At 39.8% G+C, this 21935-nt stretch overlaps 1 protein-coding gene across 1 annotated transcript in view; it reads left to right on the top strand.

The window, feature by feature from the left end:
- tbrg1 (transforming growth factor beta regulator 1) overlaps positions 1-21717 on the top strand; it is a 40829-nt gene extending 19112 nt beyond the window's left edge. Inside the window, exons 12-24 of the mRNA XM_061972732.2 lie at positions 8202-8368; positions 12566-12623; positions 12699-12781; positions 12911-12947; positions 13426-13659; positions 14484-14554; positions 15343-15575; positions 15650-15786; positions 15854-16000; positions 19003-19100; positions 19164-19274; positions 19346-19488; positions 21439-21717. Coding sequence (XP_061828716.2) covers positions 8202-8368; positions 12566-12623; positions 12699-12781; positions 12911-12947; positions 13426-13659; positions 14484-14554; positions 15343-15575; positions 15650-15786; positions 15854-16000; positions 19003-19100; positions 19164-19274; positions 19346-19488; positions 21439-21524 — 1605 coding nt within the window. The 3' untranslated portion in view covers positions 21525-21717. The remainder of the gene's footprint in view (positions 1-8201; positions 8369-12565; positions 12624-12698; positions 12782-12910; positions 12948-13425; positions 13660-14483; positions 14555-15342; positions 15576-15649; positions 15787-15853; positions 16001-19002; positions 19101-19163; positions 19275-19345; positions 19489-21438) is intronic.
- The last annotated feature ends 218 nt before the right edge of the window (positions 21718-21935 follow it).

The raw sequence follows: 21935 nt of genomic DNA, 5'->3' as shown, positions 1-21935 counted from the left end.
GGAAACCCACATGAAAACACACACAGGGGAAAACCTTTCAGTTGTTCATTGTGTAGTAAAATATCCTCGACAATTCCACCCATTTTCTACCCCTTGTCCCTTTTGGGGTCGCGGGGGTGATATCTCAGCTGCATTCGGGCGGACAAGTCCCTCTGACAAATGAAAGATGCAAACACACATGGAAAACACACACAGGAGAAAAACCTTTCAGGTGTTCCGTGTAAGTTGAAAGATCCTTTGACAAATGAAAGATGCAAGGACACATGCAAACACACAAGTGACTAACTTTTCATTTTTGGAAGTCCTCTTTGAATGGACTCCTGGGGCCTCATGTATTAAGAGTTTTGTGGATTTCTTACTAAAAATTGGCATACGCTCAAATCCAGAAAGCAGCGTAGGCAAAAAATTCTAATGTTTTAAACCCTATTTCTTTTTTAAATCCCAATCAACTCGGGATTGACCGCACATGTTTTGCCAAACCAACCCCTTGCCACGCCCCCTTAAACATGCAAGTCATTTTGAAATTAGCCATTTGCCTGAGATCTGCACACACAGTCCAATCAGAATTAAGTAAGAGTCAGTAGGAAGTGTTTCTTTCTCGAGTCTCAAGCGAATGAAAGAGGAGTGTGTGGGATAGCATGTGTGAGCCTGTTAACGCGCTGGGCTCCGAGAACTGCACAAAAAAAAAAAAAAAAAAAAATTCTTAAAAGAACTGGTCGGACATCAGGAAGAAGGTGAAGAAGATGGATGTGTATGGCCAAAACAGATGAAGGGATCGAAGATAAAGTAGTGCTGCACCTTCTTTGAAAAGATAGTCTCTGCAATTATACGTAAAACGTTTAGAAAATGTGGGTGACTCGAATTACCGCCAATATAATTTGAGTAAGAACAGACCGATTAGTCTAATGTGAAAATGAGGATGGTTTGCAATTTTTTTTATTTAAACATGCCAGCGTATCAAAAAGGATACCAAAGACTTTGACTCTTCTTTAATTTCTCAATTTATTATTTTAGCATAGGAGAGCTACTTGTGGTAGCAGCAACGTGACACAAAGTATTGCCATTCCTCCACCATCACAATTACTTTTTTTTTTTTTTTTTGTCCATCTTAGGTTTTGTTTTACAAGTATGCAGGGGCGCCGCTAGGGATTTTGGGCCCCATGAAAATAATCTTTACAGGGCCCCCAACACAGTGTAATAATTTTTTCTATATTATAATTTCATCATCATTAGGGGCCTCTCTGGGCCCCCCTCCATCATGGGCCCCTAGAATCCATCTCCTTTACCCCCCCTTTTCGGCACCCCTGCAAGTATGACTACATCCACAAACAGGTTGATGGGTTGGGTGTTAAAACTATGCATCCAACGCTTCTTTGTCTGCCAGTTATGTTTTGTCACAATGAAAGCGCCGCTATTTAAACCTAGTAATGTGTCTGCTTATACGAAAAAAAAACCCACCTGTTATATGTGAATAGAACATGAGGAGAAACATGCTTTTTGGTCAATTTGTCACTGTTGGTAATAAGGTGCTGTACGTTCAATTTGGTCACTTAGGTCTTTGCCAGCAAGACAAGGGGGATTTACCACACAAGCAAGACTACAAAGTTGTCTAAATTACAACCTCCAGCAAATTTTGGCATGTCGGGTGGTATTTTGCTCTTCTTTCGTCTCGGATTGTTGCGCTTTGGACATGAAGTCCTGATTGCACTGCTCCATGCAAGGCCGATCACGCAGATCACACACTGTGTTTATTTCGAACATGCATGCAGTTGCATTGTGTTTCAAGATATATTTCCAAGTTTCTCATGACAACATGTCCAAAAAGGAGTAAAAAGAAGCTTAAAGTATTCAAACCTACCCCTTTTGCATTGCATAGTCATTTCTAACACATACTCCTCTTATTAATCTACTTATTAATTTCCTGTTCATTATTTTCATTTTCCTTTTCCGACATTAGTGCTTGTCTAGAAATGACACTAGATTCGAATTTCAGTTAGGAAGGTTTATACATGTATTTTTTAACACTGTTAAAATATTTTTTTTTTATAAATAATCATTGAATAATTTATTTCCCAATAGTTCATTTAATTACAAAGCATGCATCGAATTTAGTACAACAATCGTTTCACGAAAAAAAGTGTGATCACCAATTTGTAATGGAGGCGGGGAGAGGGTACCCCAAATAAAATTCTGCTAAGGGCGCCAGTTTAGCCTCTGCCTTGTTATGCATTTCCCAAAGCCACTGGACTATGATCCTGTTCTTCATCACACTGTCATCAGAAAGGTTAAGAAAGCATTGTAAACAGGAAAAAAGATGGCACATATAAAAATTTTGCAAAAAGCAAACGTCAGGCAGTGTGTGGCTGGAACCCAATATGCAGGCACATAGTGACTGGTTCAAAAAACAAAGTTTTATTTACAAGTCCAGCAGAGCAGGTGTTGCAAAAGTACAACAAATAAGAGGACATGTCTAATCCTGTCAAAAGTGGTATGCAAAAAAAAAAAAAGCTAAGCAAAAATGCTTGAAAAAAAACAGTCTTAAGATAAGTGTAGTGTATTATATTTATATAGCGCTTTTCTCAAGTGACTCAAAGCGCTTTACATAGTGAAACCCAATATCTAAGTTACATTTAAACCAGTGTGGGTGGCACTGGGAGCAGGTGGGTAAAGTGTCTTGCCCAAGGACACAACGGCAGTGACTAGAATGGCAGAAGCGGGGTTCAAACCTGCAACCCTAAAGTTGCTGGTACGGTTGCTCTACCAACCGAGCTATACCGCCCCGTTACTAAGAAGGTAACAATAAAAGGTGTGGCAAAAGACAGGGGCAAAGTAGCAACATAAAAACCAAGTACATCTAAAAGAAATTTACTTGCAAACGACGCAGAATAAAAAAAACAGCAACCAAAACTTGCACTGGAGCTAACACAGGATTAAGCAAGGTTCCAGAAGTAACATTGATGACCAATGCAGAGAAACGAACAACAACCATCAATCAAAGCAGCAACATTCAAGCCTAATTGCCAAATGCACCACAGAGAAATGTGATTAAAGATAGGAAAGCAGAGCAGAGGTCAACAGAACGAGTAAACAAAAACAACATCAATCAATTAATCAATCAATCAATCAATGTTTACTTATATAGCCCTAAATCACGAGTGTCTCAAAGGGCTGCACAAGCCACAACGACATCCTCGGCTCAGATCCCACATCAGGGCAAGCAAAAACTCAACCCAATGGGATGACAATGAGAAACCTTGGAGGGGACCGCAGATGTGGGGGGACCCCCCCTGAGCGACCGGTGCAATGTACGTCGAGTGGATCTCGCATAATATTTTGAGAGTCCAGTCCATAGTGGATCTAACATAATAGTGAGAGTCCAGTCCATAGTGGATCTAACATAATAGTGAGAGTCCAGTCCATAGTGGGGCCAGCAGGAGATCATCTTGAGCGCATACAGGTCAGCAGCTCAGAGACGTCCCCAACTGATGCACAGATGAGTGGTCCACCCTGGGTCTCGACTTTGGACAGCTAGCGCCTCATCTGTGGTCACCGAATCTGTGCCCCCCCTCCTCCACGAAGGAGAGGGGGGCAGAGCAGAAAAGAAACGGCAGATCAACTTGTCTAAAAGGGGGGTCTGTTTTTTCCATCTACATTCTTAATGATTCCTAAGCTCTTTTTTCTTGAAGTTTATTTTTGAAAACAATGTATAATATACAAGGTTAGATTGTAAATTATTAGTACAATATCATTCACATCCGGAGGGGGCGGTGAAGCACTAACTCAGTTTGCAACCGCTGTAAAACAACAAAGAAGAAGAAGGTCCCACACACAGGCATAGATATCTTAGAAGTAGACGCAGCATTGGCTGCTGTGACGCGAGAAATTCGGCCGCCATCATGAAGTGGTGATGAGGAGCCGGCGAGCAACCTAAACTGACAGTTGACAGGCAGAAAACAAAGATGGTGTTCAGCGTTTTCCTGCTCAAATGAGCGGACTGTTGAAAATAGGAATCGGGGGATTACTTTTCACAAGTAAGATTTAACATTAACGTACTTTTGGTTGTATTTTGTGAAAAGAAAATTACCACAGAGTTGAGAAGGAGCAAATATCTTCAATACTACTGAAATCGTAGCCCCTAGCAAACAAGAGTATGACCATAATAGAATTGCATGTCAATTAAATTAATGAAATTTTAAAAATATAATAATAATGCAAACCTATGGTGGCATCATGCCTTCAGTGTGCATATTGTATATAGTTCTCTGCAAATCTATGACATGTTCTATTTTGTCTTCATTATTTTGTCAGAATGCTTCATTTGTATGTGAAAATCACAAATAAATCTTCTGGGGGAGGATGACCCCCCTACAGGGGTTTGGTTTACAAACTTTCAGCCCCACCTAAAACAAAATTCCCCAGCCGCCATTGATTATGATGCATTCTCATTTTAGGCAAAGTATAAGACAATACTTTCTTAACAGTATAATTGTAACCAGGAATAAGTCTTCAAGTAACAATATTCAAATACTAACACTGTTGGGTAAAACAGAATGTGGTTCTATTCTGAATCCAGTGAAACAGATTGCTGGTTTTAGCTGATATAAAGACTTTCAGGTGGTTATATATGTTTATGTTTAAGTATTTGGCAGACGCTTTTATCCAAAGCGACATACATAAAAAATACATACAAAAAAATCACTGTAAACATGATCATTTAAGGGAAGAATGTAATATAAAATATCAATACAAAGTGTCAAGACAGAATAAACTCTCTGCTGCTGCAGCAACAGAGATACAGTCTATAGGTCCCTAAGATATATAGATATCTAATATATTCATACATTGTTTATGTAGGATATACGCATGTATATATAACCTAATCATATTGTTTCTTCAATTTAAAAATAACTGACCGTTTTTTCCCCCCTTCTCTGGGATTATATTCACAGTTTTGATTTCGGACGTCTGGTCACTTATAGCATATAAGAATATTCTATTACTGTTAAGCAAACTATGAATAATAAAACATGTGTCCTTTATCATAGCTACACGTATAACAAAAAAACACGTGAAGATCATTGGTATTCTGTGAGGTAAGATGAATTAAATGTGCTGACAGTTCATTGCTCCTGCCAAATTAATTGCACTGAGTGGAGCGGATCACCATTCCAAGATGGCGGCCCCGCGTCTCGTCAGCGCCAGTGGGCAGTAGCACTCGATGCTGCGTCTACTTATAAGATGTCTATGGGTGGCGGTATTGCGCGTGAGCTCTGTTATTGATTGTTATGTCGGAGAAGAAGAGCGAACGCGGAAGCTTCAGCGTAGCTTTCATTAATTATTTTGACGAATTTGACTAACTGGCATTAAAATGTAAAAAGTATGATAGTCGAATTATGTATTGCGTTTCAATAGTTGCGGCTTCGCTCGCATAATTTGTGGAATCAAAACATTCACACCGGCGGATGCAAATCTTCGCTGTTCGCTAAAGTTAGCCTTTAGCTTGTCTGCTGCATTTTAGCAATGCTAGGTAGGCTGATCGAAACACACATTTATAAACACACAGTGGAAAGAAAGCCGTTTCTGAGGTGAGTATCCTTTTTTATCTGCTTTTTATTGCTTGCATGAAATTACTATCCTGGGATGGAAATGCTATAGTTATTTATGTTTTGAGTTGTAATTTGGGACTCATTTTCTTTAATTCAAGACAGGGATGTCTAAAGCGCAGCCCTGGGCCATTGATAGCCTGCACATAATATTTGTTAACCTACTGCCCATACAATTACAACAACAAAATGAGAGCAAAATGGTTACAAATATTTTTGAAGAAAATAAGTGGAAGGTTGATGCCAATACCACAAAGATGACGTTTTACTTAATATTAAGTATATTAAACCCAGATTCCGATCTAACAAAGGTCTCAACTCATTCTCCTTCTATGCCACATCAATATGGAATGCACTCCCAACGGGTTTAAAAGAAAGTGCATCTCTATCCTCCTTCAAAAGCTCACTAAAAGAACACCTCCAGGCAACTACAACCCTAGACTAAGACCCTCCCCCCACCACATCCCACCTCCCCGGATTGTAAATAATCAAATGTAAATAATCAAATGTATATACTTGTTCTTATGCTTTCTGAACTCACTATGTTCACTGCTCGCTGTACATATCCTACAAAGTCAGACCTACACTGTTTCAATGTCCATTTCTCAGATGATATTATTGATGATGACTGAAGTGCTGATATCAACCAAACCTAACCCCCCCCCCCACCCCCGCCTCGCCCCAACCCCCTCCACATCCCACCCCCGGATTGTAAATAATGTAAATAATTCAATGTATATACTCTGATGATTAACTTGTGTGATGACTGTATTATGCTGATAGTATATATTTATACCATGAATTGATTAACATGGACCCCGACTTAAACACGTTGAAAAACTTATTTGGGTGGTTCCATTTAGTGGTCAATTGTATGGAATATGTACTGTACTGTGCAATCCACTAATAAAAGTCTCAATCAATCAATCAACATTATTCTTAGCTAGCACATTGGATTTAAAAACATTTTTTTTTATTAAACAACAAACATACATTTATAATTCACACAAAACTCAAGGCGCTTTCAACATCAAGGAAAAAAACAGAAGCAAATACAGAGAGCAGGAATACTAAAAAATATATATTTTTTAAATAAAAAAAACCCCAAAAGAGCTACCTAAATCACTTTAAATGTTTTTAACAAGGATATCGATTTAAGGGCTTTTGTTCTCTTAATCATTCTCCAAGATTTGATTTGATAATTGTAACCCATCCATCCATCCATTTTCTACCGCTTGTCCCTTTTGGGGTCGCGGGGGGTGCTTTAGTCTATGTCAGCTGCATTCGGGTGGAAGGCGGGGTACACCCTGGACAAGTCGCCACCTCATCACGGGGCCAACACAGATAGACAGACAACATTCACACTCACATTCACACACTAGGGCCAATTTAGTGTTGCCAATCAACCTATCCCCAGGTGCATGTATTTGGCGGTGGGAGGAAGCCGGAGTACCCGGAGGGAACCCACGCAGTCACAGGGAGAACATGCAAACTCCACACAGAAAGATCCCGAGCTCGGGATTGAACCCAGGACTACTCAGGACCTTCGTATTGTGAGGCACATGCACTAACCCCTGTTCCACCATGCTGCCTAATTTTAACCCATTAAACCAATTAGAAAATGTAGGCTTTACTTTCATAAATCGGCATTTAGGTTGAAAATATTTTGCCTGGAGCATAATATTGTTGACAAGCATTTCTATGTTACAGTCAATCAATCAATCAATGTTTACTTATATAGCCCTAAATCACGAGTGTCTCAAAGGGCTGCACAAGCCACAACGACATCCTCGGCTCAGATCCCACATCAGGGCAAGAAAAAACTCAACCCAATAGGATGACAATGAGAAACCTTGGAGGGGACCGCAGATGTGGGGACCACCTTCCTGGGCGACCGGTGCAATGGACGTCGAGTGGATCTAGCATAATATTGTGAGAGTCCAGTCCATAGTGGATCTAATATAATAGTGTGAGAGTCCAGTCCATAGTGGGGCCAGCAGGAGATCATCTTGAGTGGAGACAGGTTGGCAGCGCAGACACGTCCCCAACTGATGCAGATGTCCACCCTGGGTCCCGACTTTGGACAGCTAGCGCTTCATCTGTGGTCATCGAATCTGTGCCCCCCCTTTCCACGAAGGAGAGGGGCAGAGCAGAAAAAAAACGGCAGATCAACTGGTCTAAAAGGGGGGTCTATTTAAAGGCTAGAGTATACAAAAGAGTTTTAAGATAGGACATAAATGCTTCTCGTTTAGAAAAATACCAAATTTGATTTATTCTATAGTAAATGGGGACATCTCCACACCCTTGTTTCTCTGCCAATCTCAGCTAGCACATTGGATTGTTTTTAGTCTGTTTACTAACTAAAAATATCAAAATGGCCCCCGGCAATATTTGGCAGTATGCAGCCCTGTGTGGAAAACGTTTGAAGTTAACCTGACCAGCGCCTGTAGAGAATAAAACAATAATCTGTAAACCTTTCTCTTTCAACAAGCTTTTCATTGTTGATTGAACCTACTTCAGTTGATAAAGCCTTAAGTTCAGGCATGTTCAAAATCAAAAATAACTTGAAGTGGTTTTCTGTTTTTAACTGTATACTAGACGGCAGCCTTTTATCTTAATTTTTTGTTCACAGGGTCATCCCGGTCCCCAATGGAGTCACTCAACACGTTTGAATCTGAGATGGAAGCTGATGGACAGGGAAACTATTCTCTATTTCCAGCTCTCGACATTGCTGGTCTGTCTGGGACTGCTGATAGCCTGGAGAGGTTGTCATTGCTTGTTGATACATACACTCACTGGCCATAGTATTAGCTGCGTAAAAGGAATAACTGATTAGTTTGGAGTAAATGCATGTTGTTAAATCAGTGCATCTCTTCCAACGTCTTTTATTTAAAGGGGACCTGTTATGCAAAACCATCTTTCTGTACCTACTGGTACCTGTTTTTTTGTCTTTGGGATTTGCATAAGTACCAACAATTTTAAATCAAACAATTGACACATGGCAGAGATATTTATAAGACAATTTTTGCTTGCCTTCATACTTCCTCAGAACAAGCAATTTGGAATTTGCACAACCTGTGACGTTTTTTCCTAAGTGTGAATTTACCCAAATTGCTTTGCGCAAGTCCGCCATTGTAGTCAATAAGTTCCATCTTTTTCTCTATCCTCTTGTTGTGGGGCAGACTGGCTCGTTCGTACATGTACATGCACCCGCAGCTTTTGCCATTTCTAATACAAACTAGCATATTGTTAGAACTTACAATGAATATAACAAGTCTACACACCCCTGTTCAAATGCCAGGTTTTTGTCATTGAAAAATTACATCAAGATAAATAAGTTCACAACTTTTTCCACCTTTCATGTGACCTGTAACCTGTACAACAAACAGAAATCTTTTAGGGAGGTGAGGTAAAAAAAAACAACTGAGATAACATGGTTGCATTAGTGTGCACACCAAATGTGGCTGTGTTCAGATTTAACCAATTATATTCAAACTCATGTTAAACCGTAGTCAGTACACATCTGTCACCAATTAAATCAGCACTAAGTAACTTTTCAACCTTCATAACATATTTTCATAACTTTTGGGATGATAAATCGACTTACAACTAGTTGAATAACACCTCTATCATGGCCTGAGGGGGTCTGTATCGCTCTCACTGGCACTAAGCAACTTTGAGGAGGGTGGCAGGAACCCTGCCAAACAAAAACTACAAATATGCTGACTTGCTTTACGGCATATGTCACTCCCCTTTTCTTCCATTCGTGAGTAAGATGGAAGTCGATGCGAATGCCTACGTGCAAGCGTTCCATTTGTACGCGCCTCGTTGTCGGATTTCTGCCTCTGAAAGTTGTAGCATTTTTTTCTCACCATGACGGCTGCTCTGGATGTAAACAATGATGTCTGTTCCTATAATATCCGTTATTGGCTGAATGGTAAATTGGTTATACTTGTATAGCGATTTTCTTCAAGGTACTCAAAGCGCTTTGACACTATTTCCACATTCACCCATTCACACACACTGAAGGCGGGAGCTGCCATGCAAGGCCCTAACCATGACCAATCAGGAGCAAGGGTGAAGTGTCTTGCTCAAGGACACAACAGACATGACGAGGTTGGTAGAAGGTGGGGATCGAACCAGGAACCCTCAGGTTGCTGGCACGGCCACTCTCCCAACTTCGCCACGCCGTCCCAGCTCTTCTCTTTAGTTTTAGATTTTGTTGCGCCAAATCAGCCATAAATAATGTATCGTATGTTTTCTTTATGGTTTACGTCACTGTAGGGTAAACTACATTTATTTCATGTGGTATATACGCTGTACGTCGCTAGCAGTAGCGTCTGTTTCCTCTTCATCCACCGTGTGTGAAGGTTGCATAAAAAGTGCATATTTTCCCATGAGTTGTTTATATTCAGACAATGCAAGTGCAAACATTGTTTTTGTGGATGTGGCCATCTTGATTTCCGACATCGTAACTGAAACGCTCTCTGCTGTGACGCCATTCCCAGCTCCGACTCCCCAGGTAAATGGAATGAAAAATTAACTGCTATCATGGTAGAAGAATTTTGCCTGACTGTACCCCGCCTTCCGCCCGATTGTAGCTGAGATAGGCTCCAGCTCCCCCCGCGACCCCGAAGGGAATAAGCGGTAGAAAATGGATGGATGGATAGACACAAATAAGAAAAAGGGAACCTACTAAAAGGACAGTCATGGATCAACATTGCCCCAGCTTTCGCTCGCTGGCGTGAGCTCACAGACGAGCAGGGAATTTCGACCCGATGCTGCCTTGGTTCATGTTACTGCTCAACTAGTGATTTTCGATGTTCAAATCAAATTGATAATGTTAATGTTTTCTATCGCAAATTTGCGCAATAGCAATAATAATAATATATTTTATTAGTATTGCACTTTACATTTGAACAAAAATTCTCCCTAAATAGCCACCAGCTTGATAGTTCCATACTGACTCGACCAGCCATGCAACAAACTCAAAAGTACTGGATAAAGAAAAAACAATCTGATGACTGCAAACCGCAAATATAATGTTTTAGTCAACTATGTAGGTTCCTCTTGGAAAAATGAGTCATACTGAATCATTGTGGTATTATCATTTGTATATACGTGACAGTAGTTTCTGACGATTTACGACGCTACACGCTAGTCCTCATGGGAAAAATGGTCTTCCTTCAAGCAAAACACTACCGCTACCAAAACTGAAAGTTCTTAAGTGGGGCTTTAAAGTGCCTCTGATCAACCCCAAATAAAGTACAGCTGTTCTAGTAGGCTTTTCATGACTTTTTTGTAGCCACCCAGAGTGCACCTGGGATAGGCTCCAGCACCCCCCGCAACCCTGAGAGGGAAAAGCGATAGAAAGTGAATAAATGGATCTTCCAGCGCAAGCCATGGTCCACAGAGAGCTTCCAAAGCATCAGAGGGATCTCATTTTTCAAAGATATCGGTTAGGTGAAGGCTACAAAAGAATTTCCAAGAAATTAAATATACCATGGAACACAGTGAAGACCGTCATTAAGTGGAGAAAATATAGCACATGTGACATTGCCAAGAACAGAACGTCTGTCCAAAATTGATAAGAGGAGAAGAAAACTATTCAGGGATGCTGCCAAGAGGAGCTGGAGGAATGTATGGCAAGTACTAACTGTGTTGTACATGTGACAACCATCTCCCGCCTTACAAAGAAAAACATCCAAGCTCGGCTTAATTTTGCCAAAAAGACATCCGATATGTGGGAAAATGTGTTACGGACTGATGAAACCAAGGTTGAACTCTTAAGACGTACCGTATTTTTCGGAATATAAGTCGCAGTTTTTTTCATAGTTTGGCCGTGCTCCAGTGCGACTTATATATGTTTTTTTCCTTCTTTATTATGCATTTACGGCAGGTGCGACTTATACTCCGAAAAATACGGTAGTTGCAAAAGGTATATTTGTCGCAAAAACAACACTGTGTGGTGAAGAATGGTCTGTTTTTCTTCAGCTGGAACTGGGGCCTTAGGCAGGGTGGAGGGACTTATGAACAGTTCCAAATACCAGTCAGTGTTGGCACAAAGTCTTCGGCCTTCTGTTAGAAAGCTGAAGATGAAGAGGAGCTTTATCTTTCAACACAACAATGACCCGAAGCACACATCTAATCAACAAAAGAATGGCTTCACTGGAATAAGCTTAAGGAATGGCCCAGTCAGAGTCCAGACCTGAATCCAATCGAGCATCTTTGGGGTGATCTGAAGAGGGTTGTGCACAGAAGATGCCCCTTCAATCTGTCAGATGTGGAGCGGTTTTGCAAAGAAGAGTGGGCGAATATTGCCAAATCAATGTGTGCCACGCTGATGCCTACCCAAAAAGACTGAGTGCTGTAATAAAAGCCAAAGTGCTGCAATAAAGTATTAATTTAAGGGTGTCCATATTTATGCAACCAGGTTATTTTAAGTTTTTTATTATTATTTTTTCCCTCTTTAAAGGTTTCAGATTTTTTTTCGATCGCATTGCACAGGTCATATTAAAGGTGAAAAAAGTTGCGAAATTATTTGTCTTGCTGGCATTTTTGTTACATCACGAAAACCTGGCAATTGAATAAGCGTGTGCAGACTTTTTATATCCACTGTATCTGTCGATAGACCCGCTATGTAAGCGCTAAAACTACAACATGGATGACGGGGAGAAAATGTCTTCGAAGTGGAGGCACGTAAATAAGACCGCCTACAAAACGGCGCAAAGCGGTCTGTAAAACATAATCTATGCAACATTTTGACAAGGAACCACCATTACTTGTTATGTAGACCACAAGGAAGTGTTTTAAATGTAGAAAAAAAAAATCATGACTCCTTTAAAGCATTGTAATGAATACAGCTTGTCTTGAATCTCAATAGATTATGCATATGTATGGATTGTAGAGTCAATATGCAACAAATATTTCTGTAGATGACGCATGTTTTTTTTTATTTCCAGTGAAGCTTCCGGTGAAATTGCAGAGAAGCCAAACCTTACCTGGCTTGATGCTGCTCAGGTATGTGCTTTTACAATTTAGAATAGGTCTTCTCGTTTTGTTTTTTTGAACTAAATTAGTCTTTTCCTCATTTAGATTGTTTTGGAAGAAGCAGGACATCCTATGCACATCAAGGAGATCAAGCAGAGGATCATTGACAGGGGACTTGTTCAATCCAAGTACAGTAATTTGCTAATTTCTTCTTTTGCAGGATTGTGTTTTAGTAAAGTGGAAAACAAACCTAAATGTCATTAGCTGAATATAATTATTTTATAGAATGTAATATTTATTGTCTTTCTCCCATCTAGTGCAAAGTCCAGCCTGGAAGCCGTCATGTATCGTGAGGTAAGGACAAGCACCACCTGTTCCTTTCTGCTTGTGTTGCACATCTTTAGTTGTTTCCATCCTTGTCGTTTCACATCACCATTACCACTTGATGTGGGGAGGATCTATGAACTCTGTAGTGAGATGCACAGCAAGCAACTGTGATCTAAATTAAGCCCGAATTGCGGCTGCGTCCGAGCCTCAGACTCACGCTATGTTTCAGACACAAAAAGGCAGCAGGAGATTCAAGAGGATTGAGAACAGAAATGGAGTCTTTGCATTGCTGGTGAGTTAAACAGGATAGTAATACACGAGCTTAAATATTAGAAAGTTATTTGTTTGGATGCTGAAGATTAGTAAAAATAAAGGGTGGACTTGTATCACTTCTCATGCCATGCCCGTCGTGTCATCACTTTTTATTTAAGTGTTCCCATTCCAGGTGTTTTCTTCCATTCTCTAGAAGTGTTTTCTGGTGTTGATTCCCTTCTTATTTTTGCAGTCCAATGACGAGCATCAGCAGGCACTCCAGGCCTTTTCTGCCAAGGCCTTCCTTGGCCCCGCGCAGCAGAACCCCGCTTCAGGACAAAGCGGCAGTTCCACCACCACCACCGCCACCCCCTTCCCAGCCTCTGAGAACAAGGCCAAGATGAAGAGAGGAGCGCGGAAAAAGCTGAACGAAAAGTACCGGCTGAAGTACCTTCGTCTTCGCAAGGCAGCGCGTGCCATGATATTTGTAAGTCAACTCATTTTCAGTCTTTAGAAAGCTTTTTTACCCTCCTAAATACCTTGGAACCTATTATTTGTTTGTACTGGTAGACTAGTTTCCCCAAGGAAATTTTAATAATATCGCCATCTTAAACCCTGTATGGATTCTAGTTGAACCATATTCCGTGTACAATCGCCTGATTATCAAAATAGACTAAAAAATGAGTTGAGAAACCACTACAACTTAAAACACCCCAAGTTACGTTTATTCACTGAATTTGTAACATTTAAAAACAAACAGCCTATTGATTAGTTTGAGCACTGCTGCCACCTAGCTGGAAGCTTGTGTTTGGTTCAAGCATGAATAAAAACACTAATACTGCATCCCCCCATTCGAAAAGTACTGCTTTAAGTTGTTGTTACAAACACTAGAAAGAGGTCAACTCCTGTCAATATCAATGTGAAACAATACTAGATGATTACTTTCAGAAGTGTGAAAAAGAAAGTTAAATGACAACAACACTCTCCATTGTAACTTTGTCAGCGAGTGATGACGGGCATGGACATATTTGACAATAGTACTGGGACAAAGCTGGCTTAAATGTTAGTTTACCTTCTAATTTTTCATGTCTTGACACCGCTACTCATTGAGGCTGCTACTTCTTGTGGCATTAGCATTGCAGAAAAACCCAAATGCAATTACTGTAATAAATTATTTGATGCTAGTTGTGCTGAAGTTGAATGTATTCCATAAATTTGTGTTCAAGTGGTATGATCTCAGGAATAGTCAGTTGCAGAGGTTCCACTGTTAAGATTTCTCTTTTTACGTCATATTGATTATTTTATTTACAGGAAAATGCAGCCTTGCATGATGAAGTTGCCCACATAGAAGAGAAGTTTGTTAGAGCCAAAGAAGAGCGACAGTAAGTAAAAGTGTTTTAAAAATGTACAAAGAGCAAGTTCTGTATTCACCACAATACATGACCACCGCCTCTTTATCAGGATTTCTTTGTAAAAATATTTTTCGTACACAGAAAAATTGCCAATGGTCTTGACAGTTATTGATTTGGTTCATTGATATGATTTTTTTTATTAAAAGTAGATCAAATTATCACTTCTTCAGGTCACAGATGTGCATGTGAGTGACAGGAAGAAAAGCTATGACTCACTTTGGGAAAAAGTCATTTGGCGCCACCTCTTGGTGTGCATGTATGATTTCCCCTCAGGGATTAATGAAGTATTATCTAATCTAATCTATACATCTCTTGACATTGAATGTAAGATGGCCCTTTTAAGACTAATATTTGGGTCGATACGGTATTTCAAAGTCAAGATGCTAATAGGGTGTATATAGTAATGTTTATAATACACAGCTGCTTTTCAATAAATGTGAATATTGTGCTCAGAGTACTTGATTTCAGACAAAGAGACTAGGTAAAGGCTCAGAAATATTTTGCTGATTAAAACAAACCAGTATTAATAGTACTTTTTTACATTTTTATCAAATGCTTAGATATTTTTTTGTAATTATCAATAGTAAAATGGGATGCTGCCCACTTGTGGTAAAATCACCTACATCCTCTGTTTAACATGTGATTCTACACTTTTAGTATGTGGTCTATGTCAAGGGGAGTCAACACGTGGCTCAGTTTTTTCATGTTTTCTGAAAAACTTGAGAACAATGTATTCATTTTATCTTTTCAATGCCCAGATTTTTGCTGTTGCACTACCAGTCTCTGTCAGATGGGGACTTCCTGCCCACACCCAGCTCAAGCACCCACCCAGCTGTGCCCACTCCCCCGGTTAGTTCAGGTGCCAGTGGGGCTCCTGGCCTGTGCGGAACTCATAATCTCATGTCGGCGCTGTCAATCGGCGACGAAGGATTTCCTAAAAAGCCCAAGAAGGAACGAAAAGAGCGAGTCCGAGAGAATGGAAAAGAGGAGTGTCAGTGCCACATCTAAAAAGCATGAACGTCAAAACTATATTAGATGTGTGCTAACATTTTTTGTTTTTTTAAGTTCCTAGGAAAATGACCAAAAAGAGAAAACTAGCGGATGGCTCCAGGAAGTTAGTCCAACCTATTGCGCTGGACTCCTGTGGTCGCCCCGTCTTCCCTATCGTGCTTGGAGGCTTAACGGTCTACAGTTTGGGCGAGGTCGGTGAGCTCTCATCACGTGACATCATTTACTTCAAATCTGGCCATTAAAATATTTCTTCCCCAGATCATCACGGACAGAATGCTGTTCCATGACGAATGCGCCATCTACCCAGTGGGCTTCTGCAGCACGCGAGTCTTCGCCAGCATGAAAAACCCCGAGCAGCAGTGCCTATACACCTGTCAAATCAAAGATGGGAGAAGCGGACCACAGGTAATCAAAACACACACGCATGATGATGAAGATGCACTGTTTTGGAGTTAGAATTTTTTACATTTGACAAACTGGGGCAGCAGCTCTTTAACCTATACAAAAGTCACTGCCATACATACAGTATGTATCTATGTATTTTAAGATGTCAGTAACATGTCAGTAATACAAGATACAGTGCATTTTAACCTTGTGATGGCACTGTTTTAAAAAACATCCTGCCATTTCATGTACGGTACTCAGTTGGCTCATATTACTCCTCTTAAGTGACTTGGGTTTCCATCTAAGTCCCGCCTTCCTGCGCTATCTGTGGCTGTATTTTTAGTGACTCATGATGCATCACTGGATGAAATGGAGGCACAAGAGAAAGCCCACTAATTGTTAGAGATGTCCCTCAGTACGTTTCCAAGCACTGATTTCTCAAATAATTTTTTCAAAATAAGCTTTGTGCAACACATTTAAACACTTTAATCTGATTGTGTTTGGCTTTTAAAAATAATTAGCCAGTGGATGGAGGGACACTGCATCAACAAGCATACAAAGTAAAGATGTAGTAGCTGGAATTAGTCACTATTTTTCAAATATATGACAAAAAAAACCTACCCATTTATAATAAGTGTCAGGATGTTCTCAAATAAGACACTAAATACGTGACTTGAAGCCAGCACATCCCGGCCGAAGGAGACACTGGTGGAGAAAAACCTCGAAACAGCCATTTGTTGACACTAGAATTTGCTTGTATAAACAATGGAATTAACAGAGTAAAAAAAAAGGTGTATTTTTCGTCAGTCAGTTGACAACAATAATTAATAGAGGTAGATCACATGACTCTAAGACAGCCTCAATATCATTCATTCAGATCAGCCACAACATTATTTATACATTATTTAATGATGTAAGAATTAAAAATCCAAATACAATTAAGACAATGTTGTTGACATTTAAATCAGCAATTAAAAATAATTCACTGCGTAGTTTGTATTAACCTTAAAGTGTCCCTATAAAGCAATAACAACTTTTCCTACCTATTGGTACCTGCTCTGTGTTCGGGATCTGCATAAGTCCCGAAAATTTGAAATCAAACCGTGGAGGCACTGCGGAGATTTTTATAAAATAATCTTGATTCCTTCCTACTTCTGCCAAACAGGCTGTTTGGATTGTGCACAATTGGCGACGTAACAATTTGGGAAAACCGTCAGCGGATTATCCATATATGGTACAAATGTACCCAGAGTGCCTCGCGCCATTGTAGTCAATAAATTCCTTCTTTTTCTCTATACTCTTGTTGCGGGGCAGACTGGCTTGTACATGCCCATTTATCCTTAGCGGTTGCCATTTCTAATACAAAGTAGCGTATAGTTGGAAATTTTCTGGCAGTAGATTCGCTATGTAAGTGAGCGTTAAAAACTACAACAGAGATGGTGGGAAGAAGACGCAGTCGAAGTGGAGCCACGTAAATAAGACCATCCATAAAACGTTGCATCCCGAAGAGGCGGTCAAATTGCGTCTCAAAAACGATCTGTAAAAGGATGCAAAATTTTGACCAAAGAACCACCATTACATGTTATGTAGACCACAAGGACATTTTATAATCATAATAACCACAAGTGTCATTTAAACACATTAAGACATTACCAACGACACCAAATAGCAGTGGAAAGTTGTAGTTATTATTAGATCTGGAGCTAGAACGCTCCCCATGTAGCTTTCTCTTCTTCTATTTATGTTTCCACATAGTTAAACAAGCTGAAATGACAATGATAGCCCCCTAGTGTACAGTGCACTGTGTATGACCAATAGTTGCATTAGAGAGAGCAGTGCTTCTCAAATTTTTTTCCACCAAGTACCACCTCGGAAAACACTTGTCTATCAAATTACCATCATATCGACCAACATTAAAATCAGTTGCATAGTAGGCCTAAATATTCATTAAAAACCAAGCAGAGGTTTTATTTAATAAGTATATTATTTTGATCATTGTAACATTACGGTAACGCTGTTTGAATATTTGATTCTTTCGCGTACTACCAGATGGAGCCCGCGTACCATTAGTCACACCCGTACCACAGTTTGAGAATCTCTAAGATAGAGCATGGCAACAGGGGTTTAACATGAAGGTGTGAAAAAAGAAGAAACAAGATTATTTGAGGGATCAGACTAATTTAGTGCATGGAACACGTATGTGTGTTCAAATGTGGAGGTCCAGAGGGGAAATATTTTAGATTTAGCATAAAATGGTAAATCAGGGGGTCTGGAGTGTGCATTTGTGGCTCAAAACTTGGCACATTGTACACTGTAAAAATATTCAGTGCAAATTCACAGCAAATTACTGGCTAATATTTTCATTTCTTTCACAGTAACATTTACAGTAATTTACCGTGAAATATCTTTACAGCAAATACCTGTAACTGTAGAGCTGTGATTTTATGATTAATTACAGTAAAGGTACAACTAAATGTTGTAATTTCACAATTGTAATTTCGCAGTTCAATACAATCAAAATTCAACTAAATGCGTTAACTAAACTTCACAAATGGATTTTTATAGTTAATTACTCTCTCGGTTAAACAGCATACTGCCATTTACTAAGCAAGAGTGTGCAGCATACTGCAGTCTATGTAATCCTTTAAAAGACAAATCAGTTTGAATTTACTGAAATTTGTTGTGATATTAGAGGACTATGATTATAGTATTTTGCTGTGAAGAAACATTTGATTGCGGTGAAATACAAGGATATTGTAATTTTTACAGTCGTTTGCTGTAATATTAAAGGAACATTTGATTACAGTATTTTACTATGAAAAAATATTGTTAATTGCTGTGAAATCCTGATAAATGTTTACAGTGTTGGAACAACATTAAACATAAAATTAAGACAAAGTATCCATCTATCTCTAGCATACAGTAAATGGGAAGAGACAGGAACAGATCCAAAAGTAACCAAGAAAACCAACTCCATCCTAGAGGGCTTTTCCAAGTTGCAAGCTCTTGTTTTTCCCCGCTAGTTTGAAATTGTGCCAGAAGACGACCCACAGAATGCCATCGTTGCCTCATCTGCCCTGACGTGCCACTCCAACCTGCTCAAGGCCATCGCTTCAGTCAGGTACTTCTGCGCTGTCGACTCATGTCCCCTTTATTATTTCAATAACCATTTTCATTCCCACAGTTCCAAGTCTGTTGCTCCGATTGTTCCTTCTGGAGCGGACTTCTTCGGCTTCTCTCATCCCACCATCCAGAACCTCATCCAGAGTTGTCCTGGAGCACGCAAATGCAACAAGTACACTTTGCCCCTTTTACCAAACCTGAACGGCGTGCACTTCCTAATATCTACTTTTCATGTCCTCTCAGCTACCGATGGATTCGTTTTGAGGTGTGTCGCCCGGGCGACGGCCAGGTTCCACACACGCTATCGGAGGACGACCCCTCCGTCAATTTTGAGGCATATCAGAGACACCGGTGCTTTAGTTTTGAGAAAGCGGAGCAAATTACAGGTTAGGCTGCATGTATATTGATCTTTCATTGGTTTGTATAACCTCCTGAGAGCCAGCGCCCTCGGCAGTGGACTTTGTGTTTTGCATAACGGCAAGGGGCTATTTTATAAGAACAAGACCAAAAACACATGCATACAGCAGAAGATGCTGTTTCTCAGGCAAATATGGCAGCATTTGAGCTTTTATAAAATCTAACGAGGGCAAAATTAAACATTTTTAGTCGCCCCACGGTGGCAACAAGGCAACCCAACATAAACTTTTTGATGGTTTGCTATCAGTTTGCCTAACATACGTTGTCCATCACTTCTTTGTTGACAAATATTGTTTAAATATTACATCCTCCTTACGTCTCGTAGCACTCGCCATGTCATCCCTTTACGTAAACTCACAAACCTTTCTGATCTAATTACAGAAACGTAATTGATTTTGATAGCATTTTGCTGCTTTAAAGGGGAACTACACCTTTTTTGGGGGGGAATGTTGTCTGTGATTTAAAGTTAAAGTACCAATGATTGTCACACACACACTAGGTGTGGTGAAATGTGTCCTCTGCATTTGACTCATCTCCTTGTTCACCCCCTGGGAGGTGAGGGGAGCAGTGAGCAGCAGTGGTGGCCGCGCACGGGAATAATTCCAACCCTTGATGCTGAGTGCCAAGCAGGGAAGTAATGGGTCCCATTTTTATAGTCTTTGGTATGACTCGGCCGGGGATTGAACTCATGACTTACCGATCTCAGGGCGGACACTCTGACCACAAGGCCACTGAGCAGGTTTATTTTTATTATTAACAATCCGTATGTGAGACAAGAACACAATCATTCTTTTTTTTTAATGCATTCTAACTCGTAAATAAACGCTAGCAAAGGTCAGCTAACAATGGATGTAATAAAATGAGCTTTATTCCGCCTATAAAGCTCTCTAAAAAACATTCTAAAACCTCCATCAACGTTTTGTATACAAACTAAATATATATGTAATGTAGTAACAGGCACATTCAAAAGTAACATGTAATATTTACGTATTTTGCTCAGTGTACTGTAGGTATACAACGGCACATTAATTTCTCCGACTTTTAACGTTTGCTATTTCCTTCAACACCAACAACTACTACTAATCATGGCAGACTTAATGAGGGACGACGACTACTTTGGGACAAATGATCGTCAAAACTTCGTCAGAATTTTTGAGCCTGAAAATAAGGAAGATGAGCTACAAGTTTTAGAAGCTGAGTGACAGGCAGATTCAGCAAGTTGCACTATTCGTAAGTGCTAAACAAGAAATACAAACATAATAAAACAGTCACTTACTGTATAATGTCTGCTCTCATTGGGATGCCGACTGATGTGATGTTTATATCTTGCCGTTCAGATAAAGAATGATTCATAATTTTTACGCATGTTTAAAAAAAAAGGTGGGTGCAAACAAACATCTTTTCTTGTCTTTCTCGATATTTATAATCTAGAATTAACTTTTACCAAGTCAGAGGCGATGCAGCAGATAAATGGCTCAGTATGTCAATAGCTGCATAAGCTAGTTACCCCTGTGATCAAGGCGCCACTAAACATAGTTTGTCTGCATTAGCCGTAAAATAACTGTATTGCTAATTCTTGGTTAATATTCAGGTCAGGTTTTTGGAAGTTTTTTGGGGGGCGTCATGGGCGCAACAGTAGACTTCCATTAGCTTTATTGTTAGCCACCTCGTATTTGCCGTATATTACAGATTAGAATGCATAAAAAAAGAAAGACTGATGTGTTCTTGTCTTACATAAGGATTGCGAATGGTAGGCAAAATCTCACTTTCCCTTTAAAGACCAAAGAAGGGCTGGAGGTTGCCAAGCCCTAGTAGGGTATCTAAATTACCATTCTCACAAATGTTAATAGTTAATAAAATTGTGGCCAAAATGTAAAGTATTTCTTGTATTTGCTCATATTGTCCTCTCTTTCCTCCAGCACAGATATTGCAGTGTTCTAGCTCCTCCCACCTGGCCCCGGCCTCTTTGAAGCTGTCTTCCTCCTCATATTTCAGCTCTTCTTAAGGTTACAACCCCTTTCAAAATGACTTCAAATGCTCAAAATAACAATACAATGTTAAGTTTTGTGGGTCTAAATACCTCCCCATTGTTTACGTATAATTAATTGAAATATTCTCTTTTTTGTGTATATGTGCATATATTGTGTAGATGTTTGTGTTGTAAAGGCTTTTTAAAAATAAATTGAAATATAAAAGCATGTTTTTTACAGTATTAAATGGTAGCAATTATTAGCTGGTGCATCGATTTGTCCAGGTGAAGGAGGAGCTGAGCCGAGAGGCAAAGCTCTCAATTTACTGGTAGATCTACGTCCCTATTCTCACCTATGGTCATGAGCTTGTGACCGAAAGGACAAGATCACGGGTACAAGCGGGCAAAATATGTTTCCTGCGTGGGATGGCGGGGCTCTCCCTTTAG

This window comes from Nerophis lumbriciformis, linkage group LG17 (assembly GCF_033978685.3).
Source record: "Nerophis lumbriciformis linkage group LG17, RoL_Nlum_v2.1, whole genome shotgun sequence".
Taxonomy (NCBI): Eukaryota; Metazoa; Chordata; class Actinopteri; order Syngnathiformes; family Syngnathidae; genus Nerophis; species Nerophis lumbriciformis.
The sequence above is the reverse complement of the archived record's forward strand: the minus strand, read 5'-3'. Positions and strand labels throughout refer to the sequence as shown.